A 19,883-nucleotide genomic window follows, 5' to 3' on the forward strand; every position below is an offset into this window, starting at 1 on the left:
TTAGTAATAATTCAATAAAGAACTCTTGTCAGCTAGTGTCTGATTTGTGCCACTAGAAGTCCAGGCAAACATTATAGCATTAGCTGAGCTGTAGCACGCCAAGGTGCCACTCATCTGCTCATCTTCTAAACTCAAACATCTGTCACAGGTCTTCCGAAAACTTCCCTGTCAACTTAATGAGCGCCTGGAACGCTCAATTGACAGCGGCATCCCAATAACGGGCTCTCAGACCGACACGCTTCCATTAGAGTCTTAACCGATGAGAGTCGAGGTGCTAATGCTAAGTGGAAGCTAGTAGATGGGGGAAAACTCTGATGTTTGGAGGAGCAAGAAAAGGAGATGGAAGGAAGGAGGGTGATTCAGGAATCCGACACATGACTGATGTACTGTCGATCGCTTCAGAGGCATGCTTGGATTTATGACAGGGTGTATCCTGTGGCGTGTGGCCACCAAAGCTGTGTGCTCATTGATCAATTTGTTATCTAACCCCCCCCTCTCAAATGGATGGGCCACAGCTGTTGTGGGAGTCAGTGAGGGCACTGCATGAAGAATCCTGATGCCTTCTGCCAACGAACTGCTGTTTTTCTACAGTGACAGAAAATGTGTCATTTCAGACACAACCTGTCGTTGGAGAAGGTGTCCACCTCATCAGAAACAGAAGTTTTGTGAAGTCATGAGTTGAACTGATAAGGAATTATTCTCCAGAAAGTTACATAAATCCTGCCTGAAGAGGAACAACTATACAAGCCTCTAGTTTTTTTTTTTCACCTTGAGAGATGATTTGTAATACATTACCTCTCCAACTGTTTCAGCCAGCACTTGTTCAGTAATTATCCCTGAGAGCGCGGCGCCAACTGTGCGAATGAGCAATAAGCGAAAGATTAAGTACGGTGAGACCGAGGAGACCGAGGGAGCAGAGAAGTAAGGAAAGGTGGTAAGGAGGAAAAGGCTCTTAGATCAGCCAACTGTCGGCATCAGAAGTGCAATGGAGGCTGCCGTTGTGACACTTCCTGCTGCCACGCGGCCTGCAGGGAGGGAACATCTGCCAGTGGAGCAAACAGTAATCCTGCCGCCTCAGAGACGCACAAACACTGTGATGAACTAAAGGCCAGAGTACTAACACCAAAACAAAACCAGTCTTATGCCATTCCTTCTGTCTTCCTTGGACTTTGACTGCTTTTTTGCTCATTGACAGTCTAGTTTTCTGACATTTTTTTAAGTAATACTTCTTACATATGAATCATATGTAAGAAGTATATATGGTTCTTGCATATTTACTTCTTGATTAGTTGAAAAACTAATCAAGGACAAACCACAATTGTGTTGACTCAAGACAGAACCCTTAAACAGTTATTGGTACATCAAAACCACAACCTTACTGCTTCACAATACATTGCTCTGCTTCTATCATTATTGAAGAAATGAACACTAGTCTGTAAGAACTATGTGAAGAGTGGAAGCAGGAAGTGCCTCAAACAAATAGATGGTTACTGAATCATCTGTCTATTTAGATTTAATAGAAACAGCTAACAAGACAGTTTCACAGACATAAAATGGTATTCTAGCAGCAACAATATATTTTCCAAACAGTTGTTGGCTAAAAACATGATTACCATAATTTCCGGACTATAAGCCGCGACTTTTGTCTCACGCTTTCGACCCTGCGGCTTATACAACGATGCGGCTTACTTATGAATTTTTTCTAACGGCCAGTAGGGGCGCTGGAGCAGAAAAGGTAGGCGTGAGACAGCTGGAATATATCTGTAGAGGAAGACTAATGTAATATCGTGCTTTGTGCATGAATAAAATTAGCTTGAACAGACCCTCATCATGGAAAATGCAGAAGAAATGCATATGATGCAGGTTTCAAGTTAAAAGCAATCGAGCTGGCCGATAAAGAAGGAAACAGACACTGAGGAAGAAGACTTCCATGGTTTCAGTGCACAGGAGGAAGGGGATGATGGCTCTCCGTGACTTTTAACTGTATGTTATTTAAACCAGCCCTGCTAGTGATGTTTTGCTATATTGCTGCTGTTCAGAAAGAAAAGCTACAGCATATTATTAAAACTTTAAAAACATTTCTGTGTACCGTCTTTCTTTGTAAATATCTCATGTTTCAATGTAGGCACATGCAGCTTATACACCGGTGCGGCTTATGTATGTATAAAAATGTGTTTCCTTTAAAAATGTAGGGGGTGCGGCTTATAATCAGGTGCGCTCTATAGTCCGGAAATTACGGTACTAAAGCAGATGATCAACTGGAGGGATGGAGCATCTCTTAGATTCTGTGTCAGTCCGTGATGAATTTCCTCGAGAAATTATAACCTACAGTATTAATCTCAGTCTTGTATTTTCATTTCTTTTGGAGAAATTACCAGTTTTTTTAATGCTACTGCAGGCTCATATTTATTTCAACTATTGGTTACTGCTTTCTTTGGCAATGATTTCTTTATAAATCAGGAGATGTTTTGGTGTCCTACTCCTGAGCTACACATTTGAAGAATCAACTGCTTTTGAATCACTGCAACCTCTCAGAAACCAAAGCTTTACCAATAGGATGCCAATTAATCTCTGGGGATTTCTATGCCGAAAGCTGAACTTTATGTTACGTTCATCATTAACTTATTGCTGAGAGGTGTGTAAGTGGGAAGATTAGATGGTGAAACTGACCTAAAAAAAGAAACACGTCAACAAGGCATTAGGTAAAGGGTGTGCAACACAATGCAACAGCCATTGTGTTTTTTTACACTTCTAATAAATGTGATTGATTTTTTTTACTTAAACTGTACAGAATATATGAGACATGTTAAGAAAAGTCAGTCACATACTGTATAGCACCATCCATGATTATTGACACAACTACTAAAGATGTATAAAAGTTTTCAAACAGATTATGCTTATGGATCCAAGATGGCGACCTGAAGATGTCACTCCTTGCTAGTGAGGGGAAGTTCATCTGGCCTGTTTGGCTCTTAAACAGCTCTAGATTTTAGCTTAACTTGGCAAATATGAATGTTTTGCATTCCGTCTGTAGCAAAAAAAATTGTGAGTATTTGTTGTTTTACGAAAGCACGGATTCTTATATTTTTGCTAAGTATTTTAATTTAACTTTTAATTTTTATTTAACACAAAAATACATGAACAAAACACAGCAAACAAATTTACAAACATGCAGAGATAGATTTATTATATCTCTTCTGCTTCTTGTTCCCTTGTGTTCCCCACTTTTTAAAAGTAGCTAAGAAAAACAGGTCTATAACTTCATGTTTATACCCTGAGGAATCAAAGACACATAGGTGGCTTGCTAGACTTTTGGAGATATTTTGATAATCTTAAAAAAGTAAACTCCAAATAAAAGAATGCTATTAATTCATAATTACATGTTAGGGATGCCAGTAGTTGTGTTTTTTTTTTGTGTGTGATTTTTTTAAGATTGCATTTTTGAAAAAAAAAAAAAAAAAATATATATATATATATATATATATATATATATATAAAATGTTTTCACTACTGCTATAAAAGACAAATTTAATTTAAACCTTTTCACACATCTTTAGCAGAGGTGAAGATAAGTGAGGAGGTTGCTGTGCGCGAAATGCATCTCAAAAATGTAAAATACGTGTTTTGTGATGGAAGATAAAAAAAAAATAAAAAATTGAATGAGGATTCTCAAGGGCAAACAGAAAGTACATTGCTGAAGTTTGATTGGATTTAGACTCAAAAAATATGTCTTTTTATGGCATTCATAAAGAAATGTTACCGTACACATTCACAAAACTGTCACAATTCAAGAAAAGATAGGCAGCTGGGGATCATCAGAAGGCAGTATGTTCTTTCACTAATTAGAATCCTGTGGCTCGCACATTGAAGAAGGACTATGCCAAAGTGTATTAAAATTGTGTGATTGTGCCTTGTTGTGCAAACCAGCCTGTGGGATGATTTATCATAGAAAAAGACTGAATAACACAGACTAAAAAAAGTATTTGAAATCAAGGTTGAATACCTTTGTGAGGTCACAGATCCTCAACAGGTCATTCTGAGCTCTGCCTTCATACACTCTCTGGCGTTCCCGGGCAACGTCAACGTCCTCCTCCTCTGTAGCCGCCTGCTTTGGTGATATAAGCCTGATTGGACACAAAGTCAAGGGCTCCGATTATCTCGGCTTATTAATATTAAAATAAACCTAATAAATTAGTTCAGTCAAAGTTCAAACCCTGTGAAAACAATTTCTACAATTTTCATGAGCTGCAGAGGGTTAGTTTCCATGGAAACATTAATTTGACAAAAATTCACACTCACAAACCCAAATGCAGTCACAGAACGAATAAACACATGTTGCTATTTGGATAGCAAAGATTTGCTGTTTGAGAGGTGCATGTGGAATAGATGTGCAAAACACTTACATGGGACTAAAATTTTTAATCAGTTTAATGGAAGGGCTTGTAATTTATTTTATACAATTAATCACCTTTTAATAAAAAAATGACATAAAGTAAGCAACATTTTCAATCCAAAACCCCTTCTAGATGCATTAATTTACTGGATAGTACATCATTACTTACAATTTACTATTCAATAAATGGATGTGTTCTTTATTCAATCACCAGATTGGTGCTGAACAACCTATAGTGCTAATATTCCTATTCGGCTTTCAAGTGTTTCAGGAAAACCTGATCATTCATGTAGCTTCTTTGAAAAGAATACTTTTTCTGAAATGTAAACCGTGGACATTGATGTTATCATTGGAGACGTCTGTGCTTGCCACATGTTTGCATTCACATAACATTTTAGACTTGACTAGCTTCAGTGAGAAGCAAACTCCTTATTGGACAACTTGCACATAATAATCTTTTCCACTGTCCCATCATCTCTTGGCCATGTTAAATGTTCAGAAGTTAGTTATTGTCTGATATTACCATACCTATGGAAAGAGAAATACCATTAAACAGTTTCTAAGCGTCACCTCGGTTTGCAGAAGAACTTGTACTGGATGAGAATGGTAGTGATGAACATCACAGCTCCTTGAATAGACATGGCAAGGAGATTTTTTCCCACCATCTCCCAGCTCAGTGGATCCTTAAAACGATCTTCCCCTAAAACAAAAACAAAGGACTTGAGTACAGTGATGACAGTCATGGGTCTTTTTAGGTCCATTTCTAGATCTCAACAGACATTTTTCAGGTAAAAATTGTCAAAATAAAAAGAAAACTGCTATGTTTTCACTTCACAGACAGCCAAATTATAGTGTGTCTTCTGTAAATGTTATCGGCCTTTTAAAATTTATCTGTGACGTATTGTTGAAGGCAGCAGTTTAAGAAGCCTCTTACAGAATAGCCAAAATTAAAAGAAAAAAATTTAAAAAGTAATTTGAGAAAATTGTTGACATCCTGTACTTGCTTTCTATAAGTGAGGGTCTTTAATGGATGAACACATAAGTAAAGCGGTGACAGCCCTTGACACAAACTTTCTCCCTCCTTACAGCCTGATACAGCGGAGTGAGGGGAGTGGCGGGGGAGCAAAATGAGAGACAAGAAAAACGAAAGCGCTTTCAGTCTCATTCTCTAGTAAATAGCCCCTCTTCACACCAGCCCTTTTAAGTTGTGATTGCTTTTCTCTCTCTGGTCTCCACCACCACTGCAAATTATTCCTCAGACTGCTATTTCCTGCTCCATCTCGGCAGATAAGGCTCCTCTTCCACTTTCATGTGCTTCTTTGCCTCTTGACAGCCCCCTCGACCCCAGATCCACCTCCGCAGCCACCGTACCACTTGTCTCCCTTTCTCCCGTCTAAATTTAACTCAGAGCTTTAGTAGAGGCTTGGGAGCTGTGTTACCGGTCAAATATTTCCCCCCTGGAGAACTAGCTATTTGAAAGAAATAGTATGGTGTCACTTTAAAATGAGGACTGTGGTTGAATTGAGTGTTTCTCTGGGAAGGCCTGAATGATTTGTGGGTATGTGTACTACTTTAGTGTGACTTGGAGTTGTGACCACAAGTAGACCCAAGGCATGCTGTTTTTATGCCTGAATATTCTTATGTTTATGGTGTAACACTTAAACACTTGTGCCAATTGGTCTCATGGTAAACACCATTTTCAAAATTATGAGGCGAGCTGCAATTTGAACAACTACTGTGTTTGAACCAGTTCATGGTTCCCCCATGTTTATCAAACTAGGTCTCAAGTATGCTTAATATTTGATCAGAATCAGGGAGGGAGGGAGGTGAGTGAAAGGATCCCACCGAGTCATTTTGAGTAACTGCAGATACAGTTTGGGTAAACCAACGTTCAAATTGATTTTTAAGTGTTAGTCCTCATTGAATTTGAGTTTGTTTATATGAGCAATATTCCCATCTTCCTGAAAACCTCAAAAATCAATATTAATGCAATTATCAACAACCTTAAAGATTAATACTAACAGTATGGTACTAATATGGTTAGTTATGGTTAGTTTTTTCTATAAAAATTTACATATTTTTATCATTTTTGAACCTCAGTCTTTGTAAATACTGTAGTAACATTGAATTGCACTGTTTTAAAATCAATCCATTGTTAGTTTAGTAGAACTTAAGAACAGCTTCTGTACATTTCAAAATGGAACCCAAGTATTCGTCAAAAGAAAAAAAAGAGAAACAGACCCTTCTAAAATGAATGGGTAAATATTCTTTCTATTTTTTTCCCCAATCTGTTCTTCTCTCCCTGTAGCTTTAAGCAGCCCTCTCTGATCTCAGCATGTATGTTTTACTGTTCTCACCAACCTGTTCAGTATTTGTTTGTTAGCGTTCATCTGTTCTCCTTTCAGCCAAACTGTTCAAGGATAACTCACACTCTAGTTTGTGTCAAGTTTCCTCCCACAGACAGTGAGTGTATTCTCTTTCTGAGCACTTTTTCCTCCTCTTTGTTGTGCTATTTAAATGAATTTGACAAAAATGCAAAACTTTTAATGTATTAGGATGCTTGTAAGTGATCTGGATAATGTTCTGGTGTATTTAAAACATTATTTTAATGCATTCATCAACAAAGATGCACAAAACTAATTGATTCAAGTTTACAAAAACAAAAGTTCATTCTGCTCTGCAAGAAAGAAAGAATAAAAAGTTGGATGATTTCCTGAAAAGCACCAACAAACATGATAATGACCTGTGGCTGCAGCTTAATTTTCTATTTGTGTACCAGGGTAAATGAGGGACAGCTTGTAGCACCGGTATGAATGTATACTTAGACTTTGACATCTCCTCTACTGATCCTACAACCTTGTTTTGAACTGACATTAAAGGCCAAACTGTGTTTTGTGAGAAAAGCCAACAGTAGAAAGTCTCATACTTTCACTGGTGTGAGAGACCATGTCCTTGGAACAACCTGTAAACCTTAAGTAAACTCTCAAAACATGAACCGATTATATGGAGAAAAGTGAGACTTGCACAATGTCTGTATTGACCACTGATATACCATTCTGGTGACAAATATCTGAATAGTGACAGCATTTAAGCTTTTAAAATTGTAGTTTTTGTCACAAGCAGTCATTTCCCTGTGCAGTAAGAGGAAGGCAGCACAGAGTGTTTTTTTCTTAAATCCTACCACTGGATGCCAGCTTAATAGTTCTCTAAGCATATTGCTTTTAGACAACATTGAAAGCATTTGAAGCTTAAAATGTATACCCACATGAGCAACAAATAAAGTTGCAAAACGTTATGTGTCAGTTAATGTGATATAGTTTGTTTTTTGCTTCTGGTGTGGCAGAAGTACTTACCAAAATTGATGAAAAGTGTTGCCATTGCCTGGTTCTTGGCCATGTCAATAAGACCTCTGCCCAGACAGAAATGTGGGAATATCAGAAGCACCTGCTTCACTATGTCATTAATGTGGGATATGTTCTGTTGAAGAAAAAAAACAAACAAAAAAAACAAACCCATCAGAGGCATGACAAACTTTCTAATATTTATTTGCCCTGGTAGGGTTTTTGTATAGCCCAAGCACAATATGGTGAACATTAATCTTTAATCAGCAGGGCGAGAGGAGCTAGAACTTCAGAAGACAGTGCTGATAATTAACAAACACCCCGCACTCCATTCACACGCTGAGCGCTGTTGTGTTGCAGCGCTCCAAATGGTGTATTCAGAGAGCACAGTGTATCAAGTTTCTTCTACCATATTTGACAGTGGGAAACATACTGTGTGATCTGTGAAAAGGCCCACATACGGAAAAACATGTACAAATAAATGGATTAGCAGAGGCTCAGGCAAACAGATGTTCGTCTTTTAAATCATAACTGAGGGAAACGCAACATCCTGACCCAAGAGATGAGAACTCTGTTTATCTGCCTCTTGGAATTATTTTGACAATGTGATAAACAAGACAGAAAACACCAAAAACAGAGCAAAATCATATTGGTTCACTGTTCAATAAGAAATAAATTAAAAGCATGTCTTATCTTGACAAGGTATTTTACTACTATTTTACCAAACCTATTCCCCCATGGGGGCAATTATGTGGGATCGCAATAAAGGACAAAGCAGTAATGAGCTAAATGGCTTCAGAAAAATGAGCTTGTAACAATCTAATGGATGTAAGGAAGGACGTCCAGTACGCCACAGAAGAGAAACAGTTTGGAAAACAAAACGCAGAAAGAGCAAGGGTAAACTATAAATACACTTGCCGTGGCTTGGCGTTCAAAACCAACTTCATGCATTATGCATCCTGCTTCATTGCAGTCTTCAAAGCTCACGCGTTCGCAGCAGGAGACTAAAAATTCATCATTTCTGCTTTTGCTGGTGTAAAGATTCGGTAATGCAGGATGTTGTAAGGTGTGTCATAGTTTTCCAGGTAAAGTCCATTAGTGTCCAATATTTCATTCATTGGTGTGTGTGCGTGTGTGCGTGTATGTGTGTGTGTGTCTCTGTTATTGCAAGGTGAAATTAGTTTGCATGACTGAGCTTTCAATATGCAGTTACCAAGATTGCATGGAGCCATAACAGGCCAAATGCCACAGTCAGACAGACTTTCACCGGTTACGTTTCTGGGTTATGTGCCTGCTCTGTAAAGGAGCAGCTAATCTCAGCCATATGCTGTGTGCCAGGCAGGAAAAGCTGCACAAAATACAGAAGTTTTGGTTGAAAACATCTTGGATTCATTAAGTTAGGTGATACTAATATAAACTCTCACTAGTTTTATGACTCAGAAACAAGTGATAGGACTTTTTGGGTTCATCCAATTTTACAATTAAAACGGAGCGTTATATATTGTTCAGACACATAGTAAAATTTTATAACACAAGCGAGTAGCTATGTAACCCTAAATTGCAATGAAAATGATGTACATATTAAATGTAACTTAAAAGAAATTGGACTTTGTAATTTGACACCTTGACGACAATCTCTTTGAGAAACTCCTGCTCTTTCCAACATTTCCCCTTTGGCATTTCATGGCAATGATGCTCCTCCATGATGCTTTTTGCAATGCTTCTTAGGAACATTGGACAAAGAAGTAGTTCTGCAGCAAATATGTAAAACCGGTAGAAACAGTCCCCAAAATAATTGTAAGTCAATTTTACTGGATGTGTACACAATGCAGATAACTGTCAACAAACAGCCAGATATTGTATTTGTTAATTAAGCTCAAAAAGAGTTTGTAGCCAACGTAACTCCACAAAAACACAATGTAGGTGAACTTACCATTGCCTAGAATCTAAATAATAACATAGCTCAAGTGACTGAGTGCATCTGTGATGCTACAGAAACATCAGTAGAAACTGTTGACGTCTTGGGAGCCAACTCTGTGACCTTGTTATATATATGTTTATTTTTAAGCAATGCTCAGATGTCTCTGCTCAGGAACTGATTTTAAATCCAGGTGTGGATTTTCATGCTCAACTCTTTCTACTTCTACCTGAGACAGCAAGGACAGATGATAATGCCACATCCACAAAAATATAAAAATAAAAAATGGTGGGGAGGTTGGCAAGGAGGGGCTGGAGGGTAGCGACATCGGATGAACAAAATGAAGTACAGTTCGCAAAACAATTTTTACATATATATATTTTTACTTTAAAATAATTTCACTATGCATATGATATGAGTGCATGCAAATGAATGAAAATGCCACCAAGTCTAATCATTTCTCTTTGTGGAAAAATAAACACACGGATGCTTAAGATCAAACGTGGGCTTATGTAAGAATATTATTTTCTCCTCTTATGAGTAGCTGGTCACTGGAGCAGACATGAGACCATGATGAAAAGCTCTCACTGATCATCATGTAAAAGCAAACCTTCAGATGTTGAGTTTAGCAATAATTTCTCCATCCTTGATACATTTGGTGTATGGTGCTGTTTAATCTTCAAGCAGTCTTCCTTGAAAAACTAAATACTTCAGAACACACAAAGAGCAGAGCTTGACATGAAAAAGAACTGTCAGAGCTTATATAAGAAATATTAATAAATATACAGCAACAGGACCATAGTTTCATGTTTTGTATGAATTCAGCTAAAACACACCACATGATTTACAGACAACGAGCAAGGATAGCCTTCCACAATACACAAACAAAAAACAATAAAAGTTTACTGCAATTACATATTGCTTTGTCTACATTTACACACAAATCATTTTTTTTTTTTTTTTTATTGGATCATTTTTGAAAAATACTAAAACCAATGAAATAGGCTCACACCAAAAAAAAAGGGACTCCTAATTTCTTTGCCATGGAAGCATCTTTTGCAGCCTAAACTGCTGGTAATTTTGTTTTGTTAGTTGTTTTTCCAGCAAAATCTGCAGAAGCTCTCTGAAGCATGAAGGATGGTGTCTCCAGACTGAAATATTCAGAGCTTAAGGAGGGTCACATAACAATGACCCAATGTTTTTTCTTTTTCCCTCAGCTCTTTGAGATCATTGTTAGGTTGACTTGCATGAGAAGCTAAGCTTATTGACATAATGTGGTATTTTTTTTCTCCTGGAAACCTTGTAATCCTGAGACTTCATTGTATCCTAAGCAGCTCTAGAACAAAACCGAACCAAAAGAGGGTTGTTAAGTAAACCGCTGCGTTCCCTCATCACCCTCTTCATGTAATTTTCCTCTATCAGGAATTTTACATTACTGAGGAATTGTAGTCATTTTCCAACCATTCATCTGAATCCATGTACTTGGCTAGGAAGGGAAATTTATTCACATATCACCAAAAATGTTTTCACCTGTTGCCACTGGTTACCACCAAATCCCCCATGAAATTTCAGTGTAAACTCATTCTAAAGGATGTAGGTTTATGAAACAAAAAAATCTCTTAATAAAATCACTTTTAATTGTTTGAAAGAGCTCGGAGGCAACCCACAATTGGTCTGTCAGTGTGTTTAATCCCTTGCTGTTGGATGTAAACATTTAAACACACATCCACCCTGGGATTTTCTGAAGGCACCTTTATTCCTTACACTCTCCAGAGAGCTAGTAGAGAGACAGGAAAGTCAAGCAGCTAATAAACAGCAATGACCTTGGGTGCAAAAGGCATAGGCTGACTTGGGAAAGGTTGCATCTGAAGCTAGGCTTTCTGGCACACAGCGGACACGTGTGACGCAAAGCGGGACTTAATTTCAGAATACAACAAAAAAAAGCATCTTCTCTTAGTTTCTCCCATCATTTATAAGAGCATATGATAGAATACTAGCAAATTTGTCCTCCTGTTTTTTTATGTTCGCTACTGTAAATCCTTTTTGCATGCTGTAAATCCTTTATGCGCTCTGGTTTATCTGACCCATATCACTACTTGTGCTTATTTCCTCAATGCAGCTCCATTCATAACATCAGGGAAAGCATGCAGGTAAAAAAATAAAAATAATAATTATATATATATACACCTCAAACCATCAACTATCGTATTTTAAATGGTTGATATTTTTGTGGAAATACTAAGGTACTATCACTTAGATTCTTCAGGATAATGCATGAACTCGTGGTTTTGTGTGCAATGCTACAATGCAATGCTACAATGCAATGCTACAATGCAATGACGGACACTGCTGGGCAGTAAATGTAGAGTTTGATACAATTTGCTCAAGTTAAATTTGATGGCACCACCTTTACCTCCGTCACTTAAAAATAATAATAATTTAAAAAAATCATAACGCCTGCCTGTGGTTATCTCCGTGTGGCACGTGGTGGAGATATTGACTCAGACACGGCTCGAGGCGTTAGGCGAGCAAGGATTGATGTAGTCTACAGGGAGTCGGACAGTCCTAAGGGGTAGCAAATCTCCCAGTGGTTTTAAAACAAAAACTAGGGCAAAGAGTGTGTGAATGTGCTGCTCCGGTTCTTCACTCTGCTGTTTTCTTTCCCTCACATTTTTCTTTCACTGATAAAAAATGGAGCAATACCCAAAGGGGATCAAGATCCTCCCTCTGCTTGAAGTCAGAAAACATCCTGGAGCCAGTAGCTTTACTTTTGAGCGACACTGTTTGACTAACGCCACCGCTGAGGAGTCTGGAGATGATGAGACAAAGCTTTGTTCCTGGATTGAGCCGTCATGTTGTAGGAGTACATCTGTTCGCTGTCATGTCATGCAAACATATTCAAGCCACTTGAACTTTTTCGTACTTTGTTGCGCTACACCCACAAGCTTCAGCATATTTTTTGGGGGGAATTCCTTTTGATAAATAAAGAATAATGGTAAAGTAGCGGGATGACACCAATTTATTTTAAACTTTTCTCATGTAAACGGCTGAAAAATCTTGTGTATTTGTGTTCATCCCCCCATGAGTTAATACTTTGTTAAATAACCATTTGCTGTTTTTCCAGCTGCAATCTTTCGAGGTATGTCTCTACCAACTTGGTGCATCTTCAAACTGAATTTTTTTCCTCCTTCTGCATGGTAAAATAGCTCAAGCTCAGTAAGGCTGGATAGAGAGTATCTGTGAACATTGATTTTCAAGTCTTATTCTAGATTCTCAGATGGACTTGTGGCTTGACTTTAACTAGACCGCTCTCTGGTAATACTGTACAAGTACTGTAGAGGATGTTCTTGCTTTGCCTTCAGTGGCACTTACAAGAAGATTTTATGCTTAATATTAATGAAACTATATGAAGCCAATTCTCAAGTGTTGCATTGTATTATAGTGTAGTGTTAGCTAAAAAAAAAACTACTCTAGAAGTAAAAGCTACTCAAAAGCATCATAGGTAAAAATAAGGAGATAACAGTAATGATGGCTAATTTTGCTTAATTGCATTTACATCTATTTTTTGCTCAATAACAACACTGACCAGTGATGATAGTAAGACAATATCAATGCACTTCTCACAGAAGACAACCATGGAGCCTTCGTATGGTTCAGACAAGTGGAAGCCATTTTGAGGTCCCGGTTGGTAAGAAATGCATTAGAACATTTATTTTTATATTTATTTGGAGGGCGAACCTTTGCCTCAGATCTCAAGTCCTCTTTAACCTCAAACAGGCGTTCCTCAGTTATTGACCTACATTTATCTCCATCAATCTCCCTATCAACTTTGTTGAGCCTTCTTATCCCGACACTAGGAAAAATATTCTCATTTTGCTGCCATCACTATTTGACGAGAGAATCTTCATCCACATGTCTGCAGGGTTTTCCTACATGGTGTGTGGGATGCTGTCGTTCAACAATAGCTTTCATAGTGCCAGTCTTCCTCAAAGTTCCTATTTGTGGAGCACACCACTTATAGTTCTGCTGTCAACATATTCTGCCGCCCAAGTGGTGCATCTCTGCATCCTCTAGACAGCATCTTTGATTAATGCTGCACTTTCCGATTTCTGTCAGTTTGGGTGGTGGGCAGTGTCTTGGTAGGTTTGCAGCTGTGACATTCTCAATTTGATTTCACACTGACGGATTGAACAGTGATCTATGTGTTGTTCTTAACCTGGGATATCCTGTTCCTATCCAAACCTGCAACTTCATCCTGGACTTCTCTGCTGTGTGTTTTGGTTTTCATAACGTTTGTCCCCTTTAGGCCTTTCAGAACAGCTGGATTTGTGTTGCAATTAAATTACATCCTAGTGAAGATATGAAACAAACTGGTTGCACTGGATTTTATTTAGGAGTATCACAGTAGAAGCACTTCTCAGAACGTCACTTGTCAAAAATTTAGAGGACTGTGTGCCCTTTTCATTCCACAACAGACTTGCGTCTCCAGGCTGATCTGTTATAAAATCCCAGTGGAAACCCTTTCAGATTTTGGTTGCAATGCGAAAAATGATAAAGTCTATTCCGAAGAGAAATCAAGTGTGAACTCTTGTTGAGGGTTTTAACATTCTGCTGACCCATCTGTTCTGTTGACAGTGAAAATCAAGTCTAATTAAAGGGATTATTGTCACCATCAAGTCTCACAGAAACACCATCAGCATCCCCGGCGCTTCGAAGCAAGAGATGCAAGTTGTAAATCCGTCCCTTTACTCTGCCTGCGGGCAACATCCTGCCCATTATGCTGGCACCTTTTATGAGTTACATGCCCCACTGACACTGCATTAATAAATAATGAGAATGCAGAAGGCAAAAATAGAGCCAAGTAAAAAATAAATGACTAAAAATTGCCAATGAATGCTGGCAACAATAAAATCAATGCAGGAGAGACAAGAAACATCCTGAGCAGAGCCAGAGGAGACATCAAGTCACGGGGATCTGTGTCCATGAGGGGAGGAAAAACTGTCCGGAAAGACAACATCCAGCGTCAGAGTGAAGGTGTGGAAGATGCTGGGACTCATAAAGAATTAAGTGTTATTGTGTGTGTTGATGAGGAATGCTAATCGTGTAACTACAGATCTATCTGGATGTAGGCTATTTGGTTCAGAGAGTGATAGGGAATGAAAATCAAAGAAGTAGATAATGTCCATCCACTGATGAAAATATAATTTATGTCAGAAACTGTCAAGTTTTTCACGAAATTCCATTTAAATGCAATCACAAATAATAAATGATTGACATTCAGTTTTTCTCCTCTCGCTCTGCGTTGCTTCCTCTTCGAACCAAATCTCTGCATTTCTTATTTAGCTCCCTTTTGGTTTTCTTTGTCTTTTTAAATCCTTTGAGACCAAGGCTGCCGCCATAATGAACAACTTGCTGAAAGATGGATGAGGGAACTTCTCCGAGGACCCTTATTCTCAGCGAACGATTAAAGTTTAAAAAGAATAGGGAAAAATTGGCTCTTTGAAAAATCCTTGAAAGGATTAAAGGGGCTGCTTTAAGGCAAATACCAGGTGGATACACACGTTCTACCCACCCACCTACATGCATGCAGGCACAAGGAAGGCTTTGCTTAGAAAACACACAACGTTTATCAAGGATTCAAGTCAATTAGCCAGCTTCTGTTATGGCTCCTGCGTAAATAGGATTTTTGAGCAGCTGTGAAATTTTTACAGCCTGAGTTTGCTGCTCTAGTCTCTCCTCTGTAGGAGAGGTCTCTACAGAGATATATACTATGCAAAAAGACAACTTTCTTTATTTTTTTTTTATATAAAAAAAAAATTAGCCTGACATTTCTGTTTTGTGTCAATCTGTACTACCATTTTTGTTTTCTTTTTGCAAAATTCCAGAAGGGGAATTTCTAGAAAAGACTTTCCTATTTAACAATTTTTAAATTCTGAAGTGTACAAATATTAAATTTGCCTCCTTAAATGTACGACTTTCATCCTACTTTTTGGGTATCTTTTCATAAGCCTCACCCACCTTGTTGCAGTCACTCCAACGCAAAGACTTTGCTGCCCAAAAGCCAGTTTGTAGCTAATATGACGCTATGTCAAGTAACATTGTCCATCTGGAAGACAATATTCTGTCCAACTGTTAACTTACTTATTGATGTCTTGAGATGTTTAAAATTTGTTTTCATTATATGAAAAGTAAAGTTTTTGTCTCAAATTGTCATATGGCTTTTCATTTTATTTACTGAAAGACGGATTCTTCCTCTTTGAGTGGCCCTTCAGCCCACATTGTTACAGGGTTTATTTTAATGGAATTACAAAGCTGTTACCAAATTAAGCCAGTATCTTCTCAAGGCTTCTGATTTTGATTTGGGGTTGATGTGCATATTTGGCACAGCAATTTTATCTCTAGGATACATAAGCCCTCTCATTCCTAAACAGTATGAAGGCTGGACCTTTGCAAGGTTTTTATCCCTGTGTATAATTGTTTGAACGGATGAACAATGCACAATCAGATTTCTGGGAACAGACTGTGACTTAATCAATCCTTAGAACTGAATGTAAAACAGCTGTAATGAATCTAGGGACAAATGAGGAAGGACAAAGTGACCAAATTCAAGAAATTACAAAGAAACTTGAGGAAAAAAGGAAACGCTAAGCAAACAGAGCACAATCAAACACAACTGACTGGGAATCAATGAACATGAGCAACTCAAGAACAGCTGTTAACAGGTAAACCAGAAGTTAGTGAAAAAGACAAAATGGATCATCAAGATACAAAAGGAAGACAATTTATAGAGCATAAATGGGCATAATGACATTGCATGAGTTTATGAAAGTGTAATTAGCAACCGCTTCTCATGTATTAGGCTTATGTAGGTTAGTCCCATATTGTATTGAATTAATTTAACTGCCTTGCAATTTCATAGCGTGAGTAAGTAGCTGATTTAATGGTTGTGCTTGGTGTTGTTTTTTGTCACTCACATCATCATCAATGAGCTCCATGATGAAGGTGGCCACACTGCCGTTGATGCCAATGAAGAGGTTGATGCAGGTCAACACCACGTAAGCTGTGCTGGGAACGCTGAAGACGAAGGAGGCTGGGTACATCATGGGTGTGATGGCCCATCTGATCAGAGCAAAGCAAGACACAATCACAGAGATACCAGAATAAAAACTTCATAAAAATTCTGTCAACTTCACATTTCTGAGAGGCTATTTCCACACTGGCCCACACTCATGAAAATAACCACCAGGGTTAATAGTGGTGGCAAATATGAAATTAGCGGTTACTGAATCCATGCAATTTTCAATTCATGAATGTAGATTACCAGGTCAACTGTGCCGGTTCACGAAACCAGCAGCCTCTATCAGATAATTTGCATTTCAAGTAAGTGACCCATAAAAGCGTTGCAAAATGGATGCTGCCCACACTTGGCAGAGAGCAGATCAAGTTCGGTTATAAAAGGAGCCGAAGTGAAACTGTTATGAAGTGGAGTTGCGGTGGGTTATCCACTATCACTGGCAGGTCATCTCCATAATTGTATGCTCTTGCATGCAATTTATGCAAAATAAATGATTTAGAAAACATATTGACATGAGCTAATCATTTATTTTTAACTGATTACATTTGTTTCACAGATGGCTTTCTATAGAGTTTGTGTGTCTGTTAAGTTGCATTAGGGTTTACTTTGTTGTGCAATAAAACTTAAGCACTATAACTGTTGCAGAAATAATTTATTAGTCACAATGAAAAAAGAAAAAAAACTAACTAAAATGTTTCCATTGATGGCTTTGGCCTGAACTTTAGAGGCACATTGTAGAATAAAATTAGATATATATTTTTAAATGATTTACTTATAAGGTTTTTTAAAGGTCAGCACTGGGATCTCTTGTTTTTTTGCCCTTTTTATGTGTTGTATGCGTGTGTGCGTGGGTGTGTGTGTTAACGTTCTGGAAAACATGGCAGAACAGACTGGGTGTTATTTATATAGCATAGAAATGACTTATTGATTATCACTGGCTATGAAACTTTGATTATTCCATCAAAACAGGAAACACTTTCAAAAAGCATCAATAGTTTTAAAATAAAGGAATTGGAATTGCAATTGCAAACTCTTATATTATTTTTTTAAATCCACTCCTAAATTCAGTACATTTATTCAGTGCAATGCTGTGTTTATTTTCTGCCAAACTCCATGGTCCCTCAATTACTGGTATTCATGAATGATAAATTGGCTAATTTTATAAAGCACCTCTTTTATCATAGAGCTTTTGATGGAAAATTCACATTCACAAAGCAACAACTGTAACATAAAGGCCACCAAATGAGTAGGATGCTGTAAAAAAACAAACAAACAAGTGAAATTCTGGTTTTCACAAACTGTTAGCAATGAGAAGACACCATCTAAATTCAAACTTGAATGTTTGGGAGGGATGCCAGGAAAATGCCTCTTCTGGTCTACCATGACAATTGTACTAAATGCTGCTGGGACTTTAATTGAAACCATGAGCTTTCACAAAACAGTTTCATCCATAAACCAGTCAAAATGATTACTTCTCAAAGATACCACAGGTCTTCTATAAATCGCAGCTCAGGCTAGCAATTTTCCACACATATAGAAGCTCTTAAAAAATGAAAACGGTCAGTGCATAACCAAAGAAGGAATGCAAGGGTGCTCTGTGGGGTTTGATATACAGCACAGATGAAATGACAATCAAGAAACCTCTAAAGGGAGAGACAAATGTGGCATGTGACACCTTCGTTGTTGTTGTTTTTTCTATTTCTAAGCATAACTGCTACTGAAGAACTGATGCTTAGCTAAAGTCCAGTTCTGTCTTGAAGCTCTTCAGTGTGACTTCTACAGTGTGTTAGTGGTGAGAAATTATGTGAGTCAAACAGGCACTGTATGGAGCTGATCTCTGAGTGTTTTGGGCTGAAATTTCCCAACCAGCTGGCCCTGCAACCTGCCTATAAAAGCATCACACTCTTGAGCCGTAACCTTGGATTTCCTCCGCATAAGTCGGATGATACGGAGTTTTGACCAGCTCATATAGGTCAATCTGTTGACTGTTCCAGTGAGTGTTTTAATCACCAATAATCTGGTAAGGTTGATCTTGTCTCATTTATGGGTATTTTTCTCACCTTTCATGCCAATAAATCGCATAAATTAGCCTTAAAAGCATTTTAAATGACTGTGGACTTAGCGTTAATGGCAACTAAGCTAAACGTGGCAAAAGGCTAGAGAACTCAGCCACAGCAAATGGCTGATGCTGATTAACAATTAATATCCTTATTCATAGTGTTTGAGTCAAATTTTGCCTTGATTTTCCCCTTTCCGACAATCTTAAGGATGTTCTGATTAGAGGGAGGGTTTGTAAGATGGTATGCAGCCTGCGGTGTTCCCCCAAGGACAAATGAGAACACAGGCTGTTGTATGTAACATGTAACCAATCAGACACTGAAATTATGGAAACATGGAGGTAAAACAACTGCCGTGCTGAACCAGAAAGTCTGGTGGACATCTGTCACATCTTCTGTTGTTTTTTCTCTATTCAACTTAGTCCACAAACTATCAACGTTGCTTTATTAATAATTGCCCTTTGTAATTATTTATACTTACGGTATTCATAGACAAAAGGAGACTCCTATTGCACAATATTGTTAACTTGATTTATTTCGGTCCTGTTATTCAATATTGCCTCAGACAGCGAGAGTAAAACAATAACTGTTAGACTGATGAACTCATTCAGCTTTACAAAAAATAAAAACAACAACAACAAAAAAAAACATCAACCGTATGTGCGACAAGAACAGAAATTAATTAATGTGAATATGAAGACGGTTGACAAACACTTCCACAGAAATTGAACATTTTAATTAACTTACCCATAAAAAATTAGCAGCAATATCAAAGCGGGCAGATTCGGAGGTGAAACGTAGGCTTTTTGTTGAAAACAGAGGAAGATCACAATCACGATGAAACAGGGCACGATGTAGTTACACTGTGAAAACGATCATGAAAATAAAACATGAGCAGCGATTTTAAGCAGACACTTTGTGTTTATTAAGAGAAGTCGGCCAACAGAGCATCAACAGCTGCACTGCAACACTTTGACAATGTTTTTATCTAATTTTTTATCTCTGACTGATTATAAAATCAGTGAATAACTTTTCAATTAGCACTTAAGTGTACCCAGCTTTAACTTTCTAATTAATTCAGTGATGAAGAGACGCATTC

General features: G+C 37.9%; 1 protein-coding gene across 7 annotated transcripts in view; it reads right to left on the reverse strand.

Annotated features, from left to right (window-relative positions):
• The window catches only part of LOC122820345 (phospholipid-transporting ATPase ABCA1-like), a 192,358-nt gene that overhangs the window by 33,212 nt on the left and 139,263 nt on the right, over positions 1 to 19,883 (reverse strand). For all 7 annotated transcript variants that reach the window (XM_044097692.1, XM_044097696.1, XM_044097691.1 and 4 more), the window contains 5 exons: positions 19,532 to 19,647; positions 16,627 to 16,771; positions 7,747 to 7,870; positions 4,964 to 5,093; positions 4,004 to 4,124 (listed from right to left, as the gene is read on the reverse strand). In XM_044097692.1, coding sequence (XP_043953627.1) covers positions 4,004 to 4,124; positions 4,964 to 5,093; positions 7,747 to 7,870; positions 16,627 to 16,771; positions 19,532 to 19,647 — 636 coding nt within the window. The remainder of the gene's footprint in view (positions 1 to 4,003; positions 4,125 to 4,963; positions 5,094 to 7,746; positions 7,871 to 16,626; positions 16,772 to 19,531; positions 19,648 to 19,883) is intronic.

The sequence above is a fragment of the Gambusia affinis genome, linkage group LG18 (genome assembly GCF_019740435.1).
Source record: "Gambusia affinis linkage group LG18, SWU_Gaff_1.0, whole genome shotgun sequence".
NCBI lineage: Eukaryota > Metazoa > Chordata > Actinopteri > Cyprinodontiformes > Poeciliidae > Gambusia > Gambusia affinis.